Source organism: Pogoniulus pusillus, chromosome 2, assembly GCF_015220805.1.
Source record: "Pogoniulus pusillus isolate bPogPus1 chromosome 2, bPogPus1.pri, whole genome shotgun sequence".
Classification (NCBI taxonomy): domain Eukaryota; kingdom Metazoa; phylum Chordata; class Aves; order Piciformes; family Lybiidae; genus Pogoniulus; species Pogoniulus pusillus.
The window spans coordinates 4,453,514-4,474,592 of NC_087265.1; the positions used below are offsets into that span (position 1 = coordinate 4,453,514).

At 45.1% G+C, this 21,079-nt stretch overlaps 1 protein-coding gene across 3 annotated transcripts in view; it reads left to right on the forward strand.

Moving 5' to 3' along the window:
• The first annotated feature begins 1,323 nt into the window (after window positions 1-1,323).
• ACVR2A (activin A receptor type 2A) overlaps window positions 1,324-21,079 on the forward strand; it is a 78,468-nt gene continuing 58,712 nt past the window's right edge. For all 3 annotated transcript variants that reach the window (XR_010304887.1, XM_064154698.1, XM_064154711.1), the window contains exon 1: window positions 1,324-3,305. Coding sequence is in view for 2 of the 3 variants with exons in the window: in XM_064154698.1 (XP_064010768.1) it covers window positions 3,251-3,305 (55 nt within the window). In the remaining variant the exon portion in view is untranslated. The remainder of the gene's footprint in view (window positions 3,306-21,079) is intronic.

Below are 21,079 nucleotides of genomic sequence, written 5' to 3' on the forward strand. Positions count from 1 at the left end.
TCCCAGCACCTGAAGGGGGCCTATGAGAAAGCTGAGAAGGGACTTTTTACAAGGAACTGGAGGCAATGGATTGAAGCTAGAGGAGGGGAGATTTAGACTGAATGTTAAATTCTCTGCAGTGATGGTGGTGAGACACTGGCATAGGTTGCCCAAGGAGTCGCTGATGCCCGTCCCTGGAGGTGCTCAAGGCCAGGTTGGACAGGCCCTTAAGCGACCCGGCACAGTGGAAGGTGTCGCTGCTCATGGCAGGGGAGTTGGAAGTAGATGATTATTAAGGCCCTTTCCAACACACACCACTTTTTGATTCTGTGGCTAAAGCGGAGGGGCAGGAGAGCCACACTTGGCACCACTATTAACAGCTGCCCCCCCCACAGCACGTCTCACTGCCTACCTGGGATGGGCAGGACGGGGGGGTGGTCCCTCTTACCTGCACAAGGCCGCAGTGAAGGCGAAAAGCCCCTGAACGCGCTGGGCAGGGTGAATTAAGAATGACGGTGGTGTGTGTGCCTGCGTGTGGGGACGATGGACCGGGAGGCGCCAGACCTCCTCCTTAGGCGCCGGCAAGGGCCGGGCGTAGCGAGCAGGTGCCGGCGGGCGGCGCGACCAAGCCAAGGCGAACCAAGCCAAGCGAGGCCAGGCCAGGCCTGCCTCTCACACCTGCCCGGTACGGCGCACGCCAGCAGCGTTTAAGCGAGGCGAAAGGCGACAATACATGGGCCACACCGACCGTCACAGCGGCGGGGCGGGACGGGACTGCATGTGCCGAGGGGGAGACAGAGAGGGAACAGCGCGGAGGAGCGGGGCGGGAGTGCCTGCGCTGAGGGGCAGAGAGGGCGCAGCGCGGAGGAGCGGGGCGGGAGTGGCTGCGCTGAGGGGCAGAGAGGGCGCAGCGCGGAGGAGCGGGGCGGGAGTGGCTGCGCTGAGGGGCAGAGAGGGCGCAGCGCGGAGGAGCGGGGCGGGAGTGCCGGCGCTGAGGGGCAGAGAGGGCGCAGCGCGGAGGAGCGGAGCGGGAGTGCCGGCGCTGAGGGGCAGCGAAGGCGCAGCGCGGAGGAGCGGAGCGGAGCGGAGCGGGGCGGGCCGGGCCGCACCCCGGGGCGGGCGGGCTGACGGCGGGCGCGGGCGCAGGCGCGGGCACGGGCACGCGAGTGCACGCCCGCAGGTAGGGGCGGGAGGAGCGCGCACTGCGCTCCGCCCCCGGCCGGGGGAGGGGGAGGTGGGCGGGGCCAAGCGGCCCTGCGGCGGTCCGTGAGTGGGCAGCGCGGCTGTCAATCCGGGGCGGTGCGCGGCCGGCACGGTGGTGGGAAAGGAGGGGAGGGTGGGGGAGGGGAAGGGGGGAGGAGGAGAGGAAACAAAAACAATCGTCCGGGCGCCGCCATCTTGGGTCCGTTCTCCACGCCACACAAGTGAATGGGTAGATATGAAATTACCACAGGGGAGCAGCAACGGCAGCAGGGTACGGAGGGCTGTTCCGAGCTGCCGGCGGGACTCGGGAGACTCTAGAGACGGCTCCTGCCGTCGTCGCCGCCCAGAGAAAATCCGCGGGCTCGGCCTTTTCTCCTCGCCAACCCCTAAACTGCACTCCTGGAGGGACAAAGTTGGTTTCAGCCGCGCTGCCTCCGCCGCCCGGGAGACGACAGAGTTGTGTTCAGCAGCGGCTTCCTCGGAGCCGGGAGTGAGTCGGGGTCAGAGTTAGGGGCGAGGGTGACGAGGGGATTCCTCCCCCCTCCACCCTTTGGCCGGGACTCGCCGTGTGGGAGGCACGCGGAGAAGGCAGCGGGAGTCCAGCAGCAGGCTTCGCCTTCCCACCCCTGCTATTCCTTATCCATTTCGCCTCAAAGGAAGAGGAAAAGGAAAAAAAAAAAAAAAGGAGCCAAGAAGGGGATTGAATGGGGGACGGCGGCCATCTGGGGTCTGCGTTTGAGCAGCAGCAGCGGGGCGGGCGGAGGTGCGGCGAGAGGGAAATGTGTCGGTGAGGAGTTGGGAGAGGAGCTTGCATCCAGCTGAAGAGTCTCCAGCAGCAGCCTGCTCCGCGGGAGAGAGGAGTCAGCAGCGCTGCTGCCCGCCGAGCCAGCGCCGGGGGAAGAGACCCTCCGCATCCTCCCCGCTGCCTCGCTCACCTCCGCGCTCCCGAAGGAGCTGAAATCTCCTAGAAGCGGGGAATCGAGGAAGGATTTGCCACAAAGAATCTTATCACCCTCCTCCCCAGCGGCTGGATACTGAATTTAAAAAAAAAAATCTTTTCAGTCACTCTTCAGTGTTTAAATACCAAATATAGTCTCTTGGGGGGGGGGGGGGGTTGGGAGGGGGAGGGGATGGAAATCTCTTAGAAGAATTGGGAATCTTGCTGGGATTCGGGAGTGCTGGTGTTCCACGGCTCGGGAGAAGGACCGCGGAGGGGAGATGAGCGGCTCTCGCTGACTGGCAGAAGGACTAGAAGAGATTTGCCACTTCGCAGCGAGCCCCAAGGTTTGCTTGGTACCAAACTGTTGTTTCTCCCCGATTCGTCTTCTGGTTAAACGCTAAATCCTGCAGCATTAAAAGAAAACCCAAGTGTTGCCCACGTGTAGCTGGTGGCTCGCTGTTCTGTGGTTTGGGGTTTTGCCCTTTTTTTTTTTAAGGTAGGGTTTGTTTTTTTTTCCTCAAGAAACTGACAAAACTTCCTCCCTTCACCCGGAGGCTTGTGAGGTCTAGAACTGGAATGGAGCTACCTCGGTCCCAAACACTACATGTTGTCTGAAGGGAGCCAGGACGAAAACATCGTGTTTGCTGATCGTGATACGACTCCCCACCACTTGGGCACCCACCGCGGGTGATGCTTCACGGATCTTGATGTAGAAAAGTGAAGTCGTGGAGAGTGCTCAGAGACTTCATCGTGTCCAGCAGCTTAATTGTTGACTTTTTCCATTATCCTTATTTTTGTGGTTTATTTTTTTTTCCAAGTGGATTCCTAGTGTACTTCTATGAATTAAATTTTGCCACCGTTTGTACAGAAGCCAAATGACACGTGTGTTTTGAAACACGGTTCCAAATATATCCATCCCTCAACCCGGATTCTTGCTAGGAAGAGTCGGAGGGAGCTCGCCAGAGTCTAAAGAAATCTGATTTTACTCTTTTCTGAACACTTTACCTGCCGCAGAAATGTTGCAATAGATTGCTTTATAGCGGTTCAGCAAGAAGGGAGGTTTTTCCAGCTTGCAGGACCTAGGAAACTGGATACTTAGTCACTTAAATGTTTTAACAGCGTTGGAAAATGGGAGCTGCTACTAAGTTGGCGTTCGCTGTTTTTCTTATCTCTTGCTCGTCAGGTAAGTGATTGATCTTGTTTTATTTTATTACATGCAAGGCTTTGGAGTCAGCACTTGAAGGCTTGAAATAACTTTGTCCATTAGTAGGAACGAGAAGAAAAAAAAATCCTCTTTTTTTTTCTCAGGTGATAAATGTTTAGGGGATGGTGAGGACCATAAAGGCAGAAGGTGGTTTTGTTACTCTTCTTTCACATTTATATAAGGAGCACTTTCAAGGCGTGCAGCGCTGGGATCTCAGCTCAATTGTGCGGAACAAATGGGGAGACGTGACCACCTAGTGTCACATACAGTAATCCGGCAGTGCAATTTACTGGTGCTTCATGGCTTTTAAAATAAGAATAAGCCAGCTTGAACTACTCTTAAATTCCATTAGATCTCTCATTCCGTACCATTCGCTGGTGAATGGCAACCTTCCTTAATGCTTCATTAGTTTACAATAGGTCCAGCTCTGACAGCATCATCTCGTCCTTTAATGATAGCGAGGGGTGTGTGCATGGATGGATGTATGCACGGAATTAGGCTGAGAAAGACGACTTTCGGTTGCTAAACGATAAGCAGGAACGCTTTGTATTTCGCTGCTCAAGACGTCGCTGCTTTGTAGTGGGAAAAAGAAAAAAGAGAAATGAAAAAAAGCTTCAACTTTTCAAACCAGTAAAAAGCGAGTTTCAGAGGTCAGGTCTAGACTCCTGAGAGGCCAGCAGAGTGTGAGGGCTTCCTCTCGCTGCTTCAGGAGGAAAACGATTATGAGAGCAACCTGTGGTTCGGGGAGTTGTTGGTATAGTTCTGCTGGAAGCTTCAGCAGTTTCACACACAAGCTATTAAGCGTGTAACGGATCTAATAGTGTTTTGAAGTAACAAGGCCAGCACTTTCTGCTGACACTTTGGATGTCTGCAGAGTCCTCTGGGTAGATCTGGATGTGCAAAGATACATCTTGGTTTGTCAGCCTGAAAGCTAGCAGAGAGATGCTCAGCTTTCCAGTGCAACCAGTGTAAGGCACTAATGAGAGCCATATAACAATGCCTTTTAAAATTTCAGTGTTATAATGCACAGGATTTTGCTGAACAGGACGTTTTCTTGTGGTTAGTAAATGGATAGTCTAGTCTTGTGTCTGTAGTGATATTGATCAATTCCGTGTGCACTCAATGTGCTGTGAAATGGTGAGCACTGCCAGAAATAAACCAAGAGAAAAGAATCCTTTTTCTTTTAACCAGATGAATAACAGAGCAGGTTAAGGGCAGACAGAGCTCTCTTTGGGGCTTGCTTTATTAGGCTAGTCCATTTTTATGAGCCAAGCACGATTTCTTCCTGCAGTTTGTTCTTACAAGAGAAATATGTCTTCTGTCCTTTCATAATACTTTATCTTTTACTTACTTGAGCAACATTCCTCTTAATTCGGGAATATTTTTCTGCAAGGAAGCTTCCCTCCCCCCTCCATCACTGACAGTTCCTGGAAGACTTGGTGCCATCTGCTCCTCATGTCTGTCTCTCCCTTCCTTGTCCTTCTATTAAGATCTCTTTGCCTGGAGCACGAAATAGTGATCCTGTTGACACTACCTGTCCTTACTATTTAAAAAGAATGGTTAAGCAACAACAACAAAAAAAATTCTTTCAGCCTTTCTTGCTCGGGTTGTTCTTGCTAAGTTAAATGTTTCTCTTGCCTGTGAAGATGGAATTAATCTCTGCTTAAAGGAGCAGGAAACTGGCTGCAATTCGGGCTGCTTCTCATGGTAATGACTTTGTTGTGGTGGTTTTTCCAGTACTACACGTTGAGTGTTCCGGTGTTTAACAATTATTAAATTATTTTCTATTGATCTAAAAATTCTTACAGCATCTACAGTCTTGGAGTAGCTTAAAAAATAAGCTTTTGCTTTTACTATCAAAACCATAGGATTATGTAAGGGTTTAGTGCAAAGTACAGCCATGTCTTCCACTTGCTGTGGTGATTTCAAGCGAAAATCATACCTGATCAGTTGATTTCTGGTATCATCATCAGTTAAAAAAGTTTTTTTTTTTTTAGTCTTTAATTTGAAAAAATAAGCCTGCCGAGGCAATCTTTAAGAAGGTTGGCAGTGGCTGAAGAGAAGTCCTAGAGCTCAGGTGTGGAGGAGTCTTTCTCCCCTATGTTGTTTTCAGCCACTTTCAGTGTGGGTGGGAGTAGAAGTTGATTTTCTTCTGAATTTGTTTTTATTTGCAACCATTTGCAGCAGATGTTTACACAAGCAATTAATACTACTGTTCTTTTAGTGTTGTGAGTTGTTCTTCCATGTGATGAATGTGGAGGTGATCTTCAGGTTGAAGGCTGCCTGAATTACTTCCTGAAATCCTGTAAATGCACTTCACATGGATTGCAGTTTCAGTGAGGCTGCTAATCTCTGTTAAGGAAGAGAAAATATTTCCCCCTTCTGACTAAGGTATTTGCAAAAGAGCATCTGTGTTGTGTTATTAGGCTGTAAAATATTTGTAGCTGGTTGGATAAAAGTGGGTGTAGGTTTGCACCCATTTGTGCCAGTTGGAGAGGATGAGATAAATGCCTATTAACTAATCATGGAAAACAAAGTGCCTGGGTCAAGGTTCTCCTGGTGCCCTCTAATAAACCTTTTATATAAACCTGTGTGTGTTTTTGATAGGGAATAAAAAGATCCTGAAGTAATAATGAAGTACTTAAGAACAATTCAGTATGCTCCTCCTGTCTCTCCTGTAGGTGAGGCAAGACTGTAGGTGAGTTTAAAGGAGGAAGATAGTAAATAAGCCAGTTTGTTCATCTAAGAACACTTTCCTCTGGAGATATAATCTGTCCTCACCCCTCCTCCAAGGAAAGGTGTTTCTGTGTCCTTTAGTTTTCCTCCTTGCTGAGTTGTACTTTATGCGATTTCAGGAGCAAAGGATGTATGCTGCAGTAAACTGGGAAACACCACAAGAATTTATACCCTCACCTGCTGAAAACATGGGAGATGTTCAAGTAGTGGCTTGTTGTAACTAATATCCTCTGTTATGGCTGCCGTAGTTGTTAATATCTCTTAGTTCCTTTTTGGTACTGCTTAAACTTCATGCTTCACAAACTTCTTCTCTCCTGAGCTACCTGCTCAGCCTTTGGCACCTGGATGATCCATTACCGAAGTGGTTCTGTACCTCTGAGTCTCTTACAGGGGTTAAGACCCTGACTTAGATTCACACTAAAAATAACTTAAGCAAAGGAAAGGACATCGCAAAAGTCTTGGTCCCCTCCTTTTTCTGAACCTTCTCAAGCTCCTTAGGTCTTGAGTAATTTTGCTAAAGGAAATGGCATATCCAAGATACCTTTGTAGTTGAAGCAGCACTTTCACTGCATGGAGAATGTTTGATTCTGTGCTTTTTCATTTGCTCTTCTCCTATCTCCCACCGATTATTATCAGGGCGAATTATTAGTGGTGTTTGTTTTTTTTTTTTAAATTTGGATTTTCTTTTTGTTTCCTCCAAAAGAAATTTACATTGAACTGTGAAGCCCGAGCTAAATGCTACACCTTCAGAAGCTGCATGGTTTTTGGGTGTTCTGAAGGAATTGGAGAGTGGGAGATGAGGTTTATTTTTCTTTTACTAGTGAAACACTTTTGCATGCCCTTTGATTATGAATTTGATAGTCCTCAAAAATGCTGCCAAAGGTTTAGGAGTGTTGGTTGTGAACTTGTCTCTGCCGGTATGTTCTCTGCAAGCTGTCCATGATTGTGGTTGGACTCTAATCGCTTTATTGCACAGCAGAGCAATAAACCACTTCAGACTTAGGACTGCTTTTAAAGTAAAATCCTGTTCAAGATTCCTTTTTTATGAGTGTACACGTTTTTGTGTGAAGTACTTGGGCAGTACCCCAGCGCTCCTGATGTTGCTGTGGGGAGCAGGACTTGCCAACCTACTTAAGGCTGTTTTCCAGCTTGGAAACATTTGCATAGAAGTAAATGTTGTGGAGCTTACAAAGTTTCATGGCTCCAGCTTGACGTTGTAACTGTGATTACAGATCAAAACTGTGTTGCTATTTCTATGTAATCTGTTAATACTTAACAACATTTACAAACTAAATCTTTTGGGGTATGAAAAATAGCTGTACTCGTGCTAATGCAGTGTTAGAACATGCAGCTGTAGCACAGCTCTGCTTAGCAAATGTTTCCAGAGAGGTGCTGCTGTCATGGCTTTATTTGCAGGTCTGTCCCTCCGACCCAAGCTTTTTCTTGCAGCAAAACTTAAAATAAATGTATTTCAGTACTTAAGTTGACAGGGGGAGGTGTTCTCTGTGAGGGGAGACCTGTTTTAGCTGCATGGGGGTGCAGAAAGTAATTACTGCTGTGGTGAATAATAGTTTTCAGCTGGTTTTAATGGAGAAAGTGTGGATGTAATTTCTTTCTCCCTTCCCCCCACCTTTCTGGAATTTGGAAGTAAAATTCCTTAGGTAGTGGGTTTGAAGGGTTTGCAAATAAGGGTAGACAAATGGTTGTGATGTTTCTTTTCTCTGTTGAACTACTTAATTGTTAGTTTTAAGCAGGGGAGGAAATTGACAACAACTCCATTTCTTACCAATTCTATCTTACTTTCCAGCTTTCTATACACATGGTTTTCACAATCCCTATCTTTCAGCTCTCATAGCTTATGTCTCTTAGAAATTGGGATTAATTTCTATTCCAGATAATGACTATGAAATTTTCATACAAATGTGGACACAATATGCAAAAGGAATCTTGTGGAAACCTGTCTGATTGGGAGCAAAGATGCAGCAAGTCTCCAGTACTTATCTTTGGGAAATCATCTGGAGAATAGTCATTATAACAGGGTCTGTAAAAAGGGGGGTTGACAGGGAATGTGATTGTGGAAGAGAGTTCTTGGTGGAGGAGAGATGCATTTTCACCACTTAATTAACGGAAAGCAGATTAATGCAAATGTCTGCTCTAGCTAGTTGGTGGAATACATGGTCTGTTAGCTCTCTGATGTGCCTGAAAATGAGAACCCTTTAAAAAGATCAAGAAAATTACCGATTTTACAGCCAAGCTCTTGCATGATGAAATTTTAATGTGTTTTTGTTGCCTTGGTGCTTAGAATTCAGCACATCTTATTTCCTGTTATTTCCATATGGAAATTGAAGTGTTGCTTGATGCTGGTGACTTTATGTGGCATCTCTTATCTTCTCTTCCCCATGCTGCCTGTGTGGTGCTGGAGGTTTTTTCTTAGAAGCAGTCTGCTACTGTGATGCCAAACAGCAGAACATATTTAGGCTCAATCCCACAGAAAATGAATATTTGCTGCCAGATTGTTTACATTGCTGATCTTTGTGGCCGAAAAGTCCAAACCTACCTTAAATACATCAAATACTACAGATGTTGGTGGAAAGAGAGCAGGGAAGGGTTCATCCACTGCAGGAATTATTGTAATAGTTTCACAGTGTGGTGAACCTTGATGAGAAAGGTCAACATATATGGTTTGCTGCTGAATTTCCCAGTTAGAGCTGTAACTGGAAGCGAGTAGTCTGGATAGTGTGGGGGGAAAAAAGGAACAATTTGCTTACTAACTAGAGGTACAAATGTTGGTAATGTGGTTAGAGGTATTTGAGAAACACTTGGAGATGAGGGAAGCAGTTGTGGGAAGACTGCCTGTTCCTGCAGCCAGAAGCAGCTGGAGGTAGCTGCTTCTGGTGGTGTTAGGATGGGATCTGCTGAGGTTGGGCGTTGGAGGTGTGAAATACTTCGTTGGACCCACCTCTAGTTAGTGCTGTCACAAAAAAACTTGAGTTGCTTTAGGTAGTTCAGTGGAAGGAGCAGTCTCTTTAATCTTGACTGCTGTTCCACACTTCTTTCCAATGAATCCCATCTTTAGACTCACAGCTAGGGCTGAGCTGGGTGGTGGCCTCCACCTCCCTGGCACTTTGTGATGTCTTCCTCATGAACTCTGCTGCTGCTTTTGGGCAGAGCTGCTGTTACAGAGCAAATGACTCACTGATGTTGATACCAGCAGAGGTCCAAGTGATGGCTGTGGAACCTGAAATCTTCACTTTGCAACAGTGAAAGAACATTGAGTCCTTGTTGCCAACTCAAGATCCCGTTGGGTTTTGAGGGTCAAGTAAGGACTGCTGAGTTGTAAAGCTTTGTGGTGTAGCAGTATTACTGTTCTTATGTTCTACTAGTTAAATTGGGGCAAGATCACGTTTACATCAGGATGCAGAGGTAATCCAAAATTGTAATTTTGGTGTTTCTGAATTCCTTACTGAGAAGCCTTATAAGTATGGAACTGCACTGGCTTGGCCTTCATATGATGAAGGCTTTTGACAACATGGCTTTCTGTTGAAGTAATTTCACTGCCTAGATAGCACCTTTTGCAATTCCTTATTTTAAGGTGTAATTTCTGTTTTTAAGGATTTATCTGAAGCTGTAATTAGGTGGTGATTGAATTCAGAATGCTGAAACCAGAATGTAATTAAAAGCAAGCCCTTGTATACTCCTAACTGTGATGGTTGTGGAAGAAATGCCAACATAGACTTATTTTTCTTTGGCTTTATAACTCTTTAATTACATGAGGGGAACATTGCCTGTAGTTAGTGAATGGAACTGACTGAAAGGCAGGATGCTGTAGCAGAATCAAGGTTTCTTACCTGAAATGAGGAACAAGGATATTTTTCCAATTCTTTTTCCTCATCTTCAAGGCAGTCCTCAACTAAGCTGAAATGAATGAACATTGTAATTGGCATTTACAAAGGACAGATACTGATGATCGTTGAGAAGATCCCTTCTGGGGCTGCTCTTCTCGAGGCAAAACAGCCCAAGGGCACTCAACCTTTCTTACTCGCAGCATGCTCCAGGTCCCTCAGCATCTTCGTAGTCTCTACTGGACACTCTCCAGTAGTTTCCTGACCCTCTTGAACTGGGGAGCCAGAAGTGGGCACGGTACTCTAGCTGTGGCCTGACTAGGGCCAAGGGGAACCTCTCTTGACTTTCTGGTAGCACTTCCTAATGCACCCCAAGATCCCCCTGTCTATAAGGATAACAGCAAATCAGTTGTTTTACTTTGTGAATTCTTAACCTTGACATTGTTTCAAGTTAATAATTGAACAGTTACTTGAGACACCTGATTGCATCTGAAGGTTTTTGTTTTCAGTATAATTCTTTTTAAAACTGGGAATCAGAATCTGTATTGCTCAAAACTTTGTTGCTTATCTATAGAACTCTTAACACTGCACCTTCCATTCCTAAATGGAGCACGTTCTGCATGTTGTCACTTGGCTAGAAGAGTTACTTTTTATAACTGAAGTTGCCAGGTTCCTTGTGGCAGGATGACTTAGCTCCCTTAGCCTGGAGAAAAGCAGCCTCAGAAGGCGTCTTCTTGATTCTCAGACTGAGAGCATCAAGAGGGTACAAGAGGATGGGACCAAACTGTTCTCAATGGTGCCCAGTGACAGGACAAGGAGCAGTAGGAGCTAACTGGAACTCAGGAGGTTAGGAGGTTCCACATGAACAGGAGGAGAAACTGCATTGCTGTAAGGGTGCTGGAGCCCTGGAGAGGCCACAATACTGGTCCAAGGACTGGAAGTCTTATATTTATGAGGCCAGGGTGAGAGAGTTTGGGGTTGTCTGCAGAGAAGGATCTCAGGAGAGCTTATTGACATATAGTGTGTTTCCATTGCCTTGAGTGACATCTCTGCTGTTGAGCACCTCACCTTCTGTTAGCAGACTCACTGAAGTGCCTTGCCCCATCTCTTTCAGCTTGGGTCCCTAGGATGAATAGGCTCTTGGGAGGCTCAACTTGTTATGCTATTGACATGTACCTCAGGGGAACAAGTCTGTTCCAATTGTCCTCTGTTTATATTTCAGCCTGTATTTTCCATCTGATGTTAACTTTGAGCAGCTTCCTTCCTTTTGGTGGCTTACAAAGTTGTGATTTGAAGGGGTTTTGTAACTGAAGCTGTTAGAGCATGACCTTATTTTCTCAGGTTCAGTGTTCTTATCTCATCTAGATAACCCTAATCTCTGGTCTTCAACTGCTGCCTGAACCATCAGAGTGATCTTTATTCTGTGAGCTGTATTTTTAAACACTTCGGTTTCAATATCAACATTCACAGTGAAATTTAATCTGCTTTTAAAAGCTATTTTAAAATATAACCCAGCATTTTATCAAGCCTTCTGAGATAAAAAAACTGTGTTCTTCTAGGAATTTTGGGGAAGATTCACACCAACAGCAAAGTGGTCTCGTTTTGGTGTTCAGTTACAGTGTTAAGTGGATGAGACAAAATTAAACTTCGCAGTAAGGAACTGTGCATTTCAGTCATTTTGGGTAGTTTTTGTCAGCAAAGGGTACAGATAGTTCTCTTTCCTTCACAACAATTACATGATGAAAGAGTTTTCTTTAAATGTTTCCATGTTACAGGGCTGAAAAAAAAAAACATTTAGGTGGTTAAAGTTGCCCACAATTGCTTGCATTTCTGGTCTTCAATAATTTCCATGCTCTATTTTCATCAGTTGTTTGTAAAGCTACTTTTTAAAATGGGATAGAGAAGAGCACTGCTTAAATAATTTCATCTTAACTTTCTGATTTCAATTTTGGCCAGAGTCTGTTTTTCAAGTTATCCCTAGGGATAACTGTTTCATTAGATTCAACACAAAGCCTGTCAAAAGGGTTGTCTTCAATGGCTTTTTAAAATGTTAGGGTTTGGTTACATTTTAACTTCTGGTGTCAGATGCTGGCAGGAGGCAGATCCCAACAAATGAAGCTTCATCTAGGCTTGCCTGGTTAAAACACTCCATATCAATAGTGAGATCATATGTGCCACCTATGTACTACGAGTGAGATAGGCAAGCATGACTAATTTGTGAGAGGTTATTTAAAACCACAAGATGTTCTTTCTTCTGTCCCTGCCCCTCAGATAAATTCCCCCTTCCATAAATAAAAGAAGAACCCCAAACTCAGCCATGAGGAGTAGTTTACCAACACTTTGGGAAAACCCTCTCTGAAAGAAAAACACTGAAGAGTTTGATGGAATTCTTGTTTCTGCTTTAATTGTGGATGTCCCTGCTGACTAGATGAGCTTTTGAGGTCCCTCCCAAACCCGTTCTATGACAACAAAGCTGGTTTAGTTTTAGGATGAGATCTCTGAGTCTCATTTGCTGGTGCAAGATGATGTGTGTGTGTTGAGTAAGGCAGGACATAGGCAGAACTCTGTGTCTGAAGCACATTTGGTTAGGTCAGAGGCTTGCCAAGATGCCCAGGGTCTCAAATTTTATTCCAGTGGAAATAGTGTATCTCATGAAAAATCTTGATGCTCAGGTGTCCAGCTGTGTTTTACCAGTGGCTTAAAAGCATTCTGATGGGTGGCAAAGAAAACAAAATTCATTTTGGTTAGCTTCTCTGTCCTAAGTGAGAGAATTGTACTTGGAGAAATGGAACCTAAACCCTCTTCTGTTTCCCCCAAATGATTTGGAGTTACTTCTGTCAAGTTTATTTAAAAACAAATGATACAATTTATTCTTTTAACAAGATACTTGGAATTACATGGGAAATACACTTGAATGCTGTTGGGACCTCTGGTGACACATTCTCTGTGATTTGGTTTGAGAAAGAGACATTTTTCTCCTACTCCTTAGCCTGTGGAGTCCCACCAGGTGCTTTGAAGGCAGAAACCTTTCTGACATCTCAGTATATTGATTGTGCTTTTAAGGGCACCTAAGGAGAGGCTTTACAGTAGATAATTGGTGAAAAAAAAATCAGTATTGGAAGGAGAACTTTGTGTGGTATAGCTGAAGGAAAACCATCTTCTAATGCAGCTCAGGAGGCAAGTTATATCCTAAGTTTCCTCAAGAGGAGTGTGGCCAGCAGGTCAAGAGAAGGGTTTTTGCCCCTTTACTTTGCTCTTGTGAGACCCCATTTGAAGTACTGCATCCGGCTGGGCTGTCTCCAACATAAGGAGGATACAGTTCTGTTGGATCTCGTCCAGAGGAGGCCACAGAGGTGGTCCAAGAGCTGAAGGACCTATGCTGTGAGGCTAGACTGAGGGAGCTGGGGGTGTTCAGTGCAGAAAAGACTCCAGAGGGACCTCGCAGCTGCCTTCCAACACAGGAGAGGGACTTTCTGTAGGGGTGTCTAGAGACAGGACAAGGAGGGATGGTTTGAAGCTGAGGGAGAGCAGGGTTAGACTGGATCTTACAATGTTTTACTTCAGCTTAATAATTTTGGTCAAAGCATGAGGCTTCTTTTCAAGCAGTAATGTTTAGCTCATCTACTTGGACAGATAAAGTCTCACCAGCTGAGTACTAGCAGACTTTATGTGAGAGGAAGTGTGGATGACAAGTTCTCATTTCTTCATATGTAAAAGTAAAAATGTGTCTGAATTTGGTTTTGGAAGGCTCTTGAGATATTCACAGGCTGACAGAGTATATCCTGGGGGAGGCTTACTTGACCATCTGAGCACTTCTTTGTGCTGTCTCCCTTCTAGCCCAAGTCAGTGTAATGTTTTTCTGAGAGAGAATCTTGTTTGCAGCCTCAGTTGTTGCTGGAAAACTCCATTATTCACATGGATTGACATGTTCAGTGTACAGAGGGTTGCAGACTTTGATAGGAACTCTTGGAACATTGCTAATAAACTGTGAAATCCTCGTGAATAACGAACCAGTTGAGTGTCTAGCAAGTGTCAAATCTTGCTTAGTTGATGGTATCATTAGACAGGAGATTCGAGCAGAAAAAGTAATTCTGAAGCAGAGCTTCAGTAATGAAATGAAGTTTCAGAAGCAAGCCAACTAAGTTTGTGCTTTTTAATTGTTCCTCCAATAGCTCAGCCAGCTTTGGAGGCCAGCTGATTAGCTTCTGCTTGTCCAAAAGGGTTCTTTGAGTTGCACCCAAGGTGGCAGCAGGTAACTTCATGTAGCTATTCATGGCAGCTTGCCCTTCTGTAAACCAGAGGCATTTCCTTTCCTATAGGAAGTCCTTGTTTGTCTGTGTGGCAAGAAATGAAATGAAGTCTTTCAAGTGTCATTACTTCACGTTTCTGTAGTATGGCACTTTTAAGTGATATTTCTAGTTTGAAGTGACCTTTAGTGTTTGCCATAGTGTAAAGAAGACTGTAGAAATGATCTGCACCGAAAAATTAGAAGAGTCTTTTTAGAGTTAGGGGTCTTGTAGTGCTTCAGTTGATGTGGGGGGTCCAAGCAAAACTGCTTGGAGAACTGAGACTTTTCATCTTTGTACCCTCTTCATCCACATACTCACTGGGTGATGCAGTTACCCTTCACTCTGGGGTCAACCCTCATGCACCAGCCCTTGTGGCTTTCTGCTGTTGTGTTGATTCAACTTGCTAAAGCAGCAAAAGTGACTTGAAAAACCAAGAAATAGCTTTCTGAAAGCAGGAGTGAGGAGGAAATTAGAGTTTAAGGTCCTTCCTAACACAAACCATTCTGTGATGGGAGCAAGGAAAGATGGATGGAATAAGAACTGGCAGTGAGTCAGCATGAATTAACCTGGGAAATCAATTTATCAAGGGAAAATGAGACATCAGAGTTGGGTAGAGCTGCTGTGTATAGTTACTGGATAAGAAAGGAATTGTTTCATTGGTCTGAAGCTCCTGGGGAGTCTTGTGTGGATGTCTGAGGCTTGCATATGAGGAAGAGCAGGAATCCATTGGTGAAAAGCTTTCGTTGTCATCACTCAGTTTAGCTGCACCTTTTTCTGTTGTCCTCGTGGGTGTTTCATAGGCAGCAGAAGATGAAGTTCTCACACGTAGGGAGACCTGGAACTGGTAGAGCTGGAATCTGCATCTATGGAACCTGATGGGAAGGAATAGGTGATAAAATTGACTCCTGGGTTTACTGGTAACAGTGAGACGGGAATTGAGGAGGAGGTTCCCACTGGTACAGTGGGCTGTGAAAGCCAAGTGCATCCCAAGCTTAAGGAAACAATATGGAAAGACTTTGCAGCATAATCTTAGTAGTATCTAATTTGTGGTGCTGAAATTTGAACTGCAGATAGTCCTAGAAAGATATTCCGAGTGGGTAAGCATAAAACTTCATGCAAGAACTCTGGAAAAAGTCTGATCCAAGCAAAGAATATAAACAGCACTTAAGGGTTGAGAAATGATAGGGGAAGAATGTAAGAGAGGTCCTTAAAATAACCCTCGTTTGATAATGCCTGAATGTACTGAATTCAAAACACTAAACACAGCATCAATAATCACATCTGGTGGTTTTCACATCTTGGAGGAACAGCCATGTAGCAGTTGCATCCAGGATCCTCATCTCCCCAGCCTAGGAGGAATCTATTTCATGAGCCTCCTGCAGATGCCAAGGGATCATTCAAGAACCAGGCTATCCATCAGGAGATTGTGTTGAGACTATTACCTATGTGAGCATCTCTAAGCCAGATGAGCAAGGAGGTTGAGACCACAGTGGTCAGGAGTGCAGAACAGATATAAACAGCCACTGAATTGACAGAAGCCCTAAACCAGGCAAATATTCCAGAGAGCAGGACACACTTCCTGGGGAAAAAAAAATGTGGCTGTGGCAAGTCAGGATGAGGTTATGGTACCACAGATTTGAGCTGCTAACCAAGTCTTTGGGTCACCAAACTCATCAGCCTTTTGTGAAGTAAGCCTCAGGGTTTTCAGAAGCTTTGTTCAGACATTCAGGGCAGATTTAAAAGCCACTCAAGCTCTACGTGGGGGCTGCTCCTGTGTTAAAACCCAGGCACGGGTAGCAAAACTGAGAGATGCATCAGTCTCCAGTAGCAGGATTCTGAAATTATGAGCAAAACACAACTAGAAGGTCAGATCACTGCCACATGTCCCTCTGGGTGTTATGTGGAACCTGTTATCTTTGTTTCTTACCAGCCACAGTCTCTTCTAGCTCAGTACAAAACTTAAATCTAGAAGTAAGGTTCCAAGGTCTAAGCTGCTGCCTTCAGCATTCTGTTCCCTTGACTGCCTCTAGTGTTTAAGTCACTTTGTGCTTAAATAAAGCAGAATTTAAGAGCTTTGTTTCCTAAAATGATGGCTCCTAATAAGGGCATCTAGGTTAACACACTGACTTCCTAACGTCAGAAAACAGAGACCTCCATCTGTGTTGATTTTTTTCTGTCCACCTTCCCTCCATTGAAGCGGTTCATTCTTCTGCTGTCTGCAGAGTGGTCCTTTCTGATTGACCCTTTCCAGCAGCACACTTTCCTATTCAAATCACAATCTCCACCCTAGGCTCCCAGTCCCTGGAAAATGATTGTTCAATTATTGCTGGAGTAGTTTGTTTTCAATTTTAGGAACTGTTGTGTCTTAGAGAAAAAATAAATCAGTAAGTTCTGGAGGAAGGACAAGTTAATGGCAGTGGAAGCAGGCAGACAGCTCAGTGTGGCTCTCACACTCTTCATATCCTTTCCTAGCAGGCACACAACATTCTACACACAGACCTCCTTACCTCTGGGTGAGAGGTATGCTTCAGCCAGTTTGGCACAGTGGAACAGCTTATTCATGCAAGAAAGGAGGCAGAGCTCTGGTGGGACTGGTGTGAGCTGCTGCAGGATTGCAGCCACAGAGAGACTGAAGCCAGTGAAAGTGCATGAGTGTAAAATTGCCTGATCAGATGATCTTCAATCTCTTGAGGAATCAAAGTGACAAGGTGATTGACACTTGGACCCCCTCTTGCCAGCTGCTCAGCTTTAGACAGAAAGCTTTTGTGTGAAATTTCCAGTCACTGTCTTACAGTGGAGAACAAATTCTTCTATATGTGTATTCCTTCCCTCCCAAAAAAGTCTTGATCATCTAAGTGGATGGCCTCAGGCCTGGGAAGGATGGTCTGGGTGGGGACATCGTGGATAGAAGCTTAATTTCTACGGGCAGGAACTCCTGTTTGTCGTAGCTTAAGTTTCCTACTGATTAGCTTAGGGCAATTTGCTCTTTGGTCCTCAGTTTCTCCCCCGACTGTGCATGTAACTTGGGCACCTGAGTTCATGGTGTTGCCAATCTTGGTATCTCTGCATAGCTATCATGTGAGTCAAATAAACCATGTAAGAGAAGAAACAAAGACAGTCGGACTGATACTTCCACCTGAGCTGTAGAGCATCATCACTAAATACATTCAGGCTCTCCGTCTCCTGTTGTTCAGGTTGTTTATCAAGGAAGCTTTTGTTCTGAGGCTGGTGGCTGAGAAAAGCCTAGGATTCTTTGTATTTAAATCATCAGTCTCAGCCTTTCTGATAGGACACAACAAACCACTCCTAAGACTTCTACAGAAAGAAGCTGAGTCACTGGTCCTGTTTGGCCACTGATTTACCCAATATCTGTTGACTGTAGGTAATCATTGTCCCGAGGGGGAAAAAAAAACCAAAACAACAACCAACCAACCACAGAAAAAGGCAGTTTTTCTTCTCATTGGAGAGGGCTGCTCTCTCAGTGACCTTTGCACTACAGCTTTTTATGGATGCATTTAAATAGTTCTCAACTACTGCAGAATAAACACCTTAAACAGATGAGACATGAGAATTTTCTCCCACAACTCTTTTTATTCCTTCAACTGCGAAGCTTTGGTGGTGTTGGAGAATTTATTGCTGAATTAATTCCTCACTTGTGCCCCGAGAAACACCTGTTTCTGCCTGAGCAGAAGCACTGCTCCACCAAAGATAGCATCTGGCTGTAGAAGCCCTTAAACTTCTGCTTATGGATTTTCTTTTTGTGTGAAGTACATGAAGTGAAAACTTTGGAAGCTCTCTTGAGAAAGGTGTAATGGGGATGGGGAAATGTCAGAAAGAGCAGCATGAAGATGCATCATGACTTTGGCCATTACCTTAAGCCTTTATTTTACTGTCAGAAATGCATTCATTTGGATGCTGTTTTTTCAAAAAATAATTAGTAATAGTATATGGGGGTTGGAAGGAAACTCAGGGGATCATCCTGGCAACCACCCTCCTAAAGCAGAGTCACCCACAGAAGTTTGCCTGGGATCACAATGTCCAGCTGGGTTTGGAATCTCTCCAAAGAAGGAGACTCCACAACCTCTCTGGGCAGCCTGCTCCAGGACCCTCACAGTAACAACATTTCCCTTCTGTTCAGATGGAACTTGCTGGGTTCTACTTAGTGCCCCTTGGTCTATTGGCTGGCAAGAGTCTGGCCTCATTCTCTTGCCCCCCATAAGTCCTATATGTCTTGCTGAGCATTGTTCAGATCCCCTCTGTGGCTGCTTTTCTGCAGTCTCAACAGCCCCAGGGCTCTCAGCCTTTCTTCCTCACAGAGATGCTCCAGGCCCCTCAGCAGCTTCATAGCCTCTACTGGACTCTCTTCAGTAGTTCGCTGTCTTGAAATGGGGAGCCTGGACCTAGACCCAGGACTCCAGATGTGGCTTCCCTACGGTAGAGTAGAGAGAGAGGAGAACCTCCTTCAACCTGCTGGTCACATTTTTCTTACTGCAGCCTAAGTTCTGTAGGAGCAACTCAGTCGAAACTAAACATAAACAACTTCATCTGCATAGTTGTGTTCTGTTCTCTCCTAAGTGTCCTAATGATGCCAAGCATCAGGCTGGAGGATTCAGCTTTTAGGCATCATTATCTTTTAAATCAGGTTGGGAATTCCAAGTTGATACCCTAGCTACAAGTACTTAGCAGCAATTTCTCCATCGCTGTCCACCCCAAAGTACAAGCTTTGTCTGGTAACTACAGAAATGCAATTAGAGCTGCTTTTGGGGCTGAGTGCTTTGATAAGTTGCCTTTCCTTCTTGTTCAGCCTCCTGGCCAGCTGCTTCACATCACATCTAACCAAATGATTGATGAAGGTATTTTAAAGAGGAAAAGTACATTTGCTAATGAAGAATAATTAGACTTGAGAACTCAGTGTTTCAGAACATGTGGAAATAAAACATGCTCCCACAGATGGACCAATTCGAGAAGGATGGTTTGTTCAGAGGTGCCTCACCTTGGTCTGGGTGGAACCTCCAGCTGAAGTAAATGGTAATTGCTGCATGCTCCTGCCAAAAGCCTTTACTTAAACCTACAGTTCATGTTGTCTGATGTTGAAACATTTTCCTCCAAAGGATATTTCTGATGAAAATTACGCAGACCAGCTGCTTTTTCCTTTGTGTATTCTTGCACGGAGCTAGCACCTAAATGATTTGGTTCATAGAAGGTAACTGCTGCTTGAATGCTTTTATTTTTGCTGTGTCTTCCAATCACGGGAAGAGTTCTACTCTCAGTGTTTACACTTGAAGATTTTGGTGTGTTTATGTCTTGGAGAGGGAAACTATGAAAGTGTACTCCTTATGCTGGAGTTTGCCTTTCATTTCACACTTCATCTTCTTGACCTGCAGACTCCTGCTTGGAAGGGAGTGGTCCTTCTTGAGAACAGGTTTCCACAGCCTGCCTTGTGCTGGACCCAGCAATTTGTGTGGCAGAGGGGAGTTGAATCAGCAGTTGAAGTCGTGTGCAAAGGTCGCTTTGCTCCACATACTGTAGGTTTTTGAGAAGTTAAACTGTAGCTCACGTTCTAGCGAGTTCTGAAGCTGTTCCTTTTGCATAGTCTTGGGTCAGAAGGTGCAAGTAAGGCAGGGTCTGAGCAGGTCGGTTCCTAGGAAGTGCTGGGTAGTTCATCTGCCTCTCTGAGCTTGTTTTATTGATCTCAGGTAGGGTTAATGTCTGAATTCTCTTCACACTTCTCATGTCTGAAGCACACCTTGTCAGCATATTCAGTGTAAGATGCTGCTTGCTTTCAACTTGCTTATTCTGGGTGACTTCAGTTGTAGTGGCAAGGAAGACCTTGCAATCAGTAGGGGTTAATGCAAAGGAAGTACCCTGGCTTCTTTTTAAGCTGCTTTGATGTGTTGAATCTTCTGCTTCTGCTGCTCCTGTATCATTAATGTTGCTCAATAGATCACAACTGGTTTGGATGTAATAATCATCCAGCCTTTAACTTGTACTCCTGTACAGATTTCTCTTCCCTGCTTCTGAAAAGTCAGGCCTTTCTAGCTTCTGGTGAGAAACTTTGCATTTCTAATGATCTCACTCAGGTCACTGCTGGAAAGTTTCTTTGTGCTGTGTGCAGCTGATGAGGTGGATATTCAAGGAGTCTTGTTGCCAACTTTCTCAAAGCCTTGGTTGACACATGGTAAGCTAGGTTAGTCTTGCTTTCCAAAAGGCTGTGAAACCAGAGATTAAGGATAATTACTTAATGTTACCCTGTGGTACAGTCCACAGAGAGATACTTCCTTGCCTCTTGCTTACCTGTGAGTGGAATGCTGGTTGTGAAGGAATCCTGTGAGAAGCTGGTGGTGTAAGCACCCTTGTGAATTCTGCCATGGCTTAAGGTGTAGATCAGGATGTTCTGGTAAATTCGTGCTTGGCAGAGAATGACATTAACCTGCTGGATGATAACTTAAGTTTCTTTTGTTTTGTGGTCTTTTATGTAGTGTCATTGGAAAAATTCTTTTCCCTCTTCTCCTTCCAATGTTGATATGCTGGTGACCTCTCATGAGTCTTGTTGAAGACATCTGAGATAACCTGTCTGGCAGGTGCTCTGAGAAATAAACTAGTGGAATACATCTCTGCTTTTCTGTGTCCTCGTGCCAGTGATGGGCAGGAAAAATGCAGACGGTTGCCTCTGGGTGGGAGGATTGTAGAGTCATAGAATCAGTTAGGGTTGGAAGGTAACACAAGGATCATCTAGTTCCAACCCCCCTGCCATGGGCAGGGACACCTCACACTAGATCAGGCTGTCTGGAGCCTCATCCAGCCTGGTCTTTAACACCTCCGGGGATGAGGCTTCCACCACCTCCTTGGGCAGCCCCTGCCAGGGTCTCACCACCCTCACTGGAAA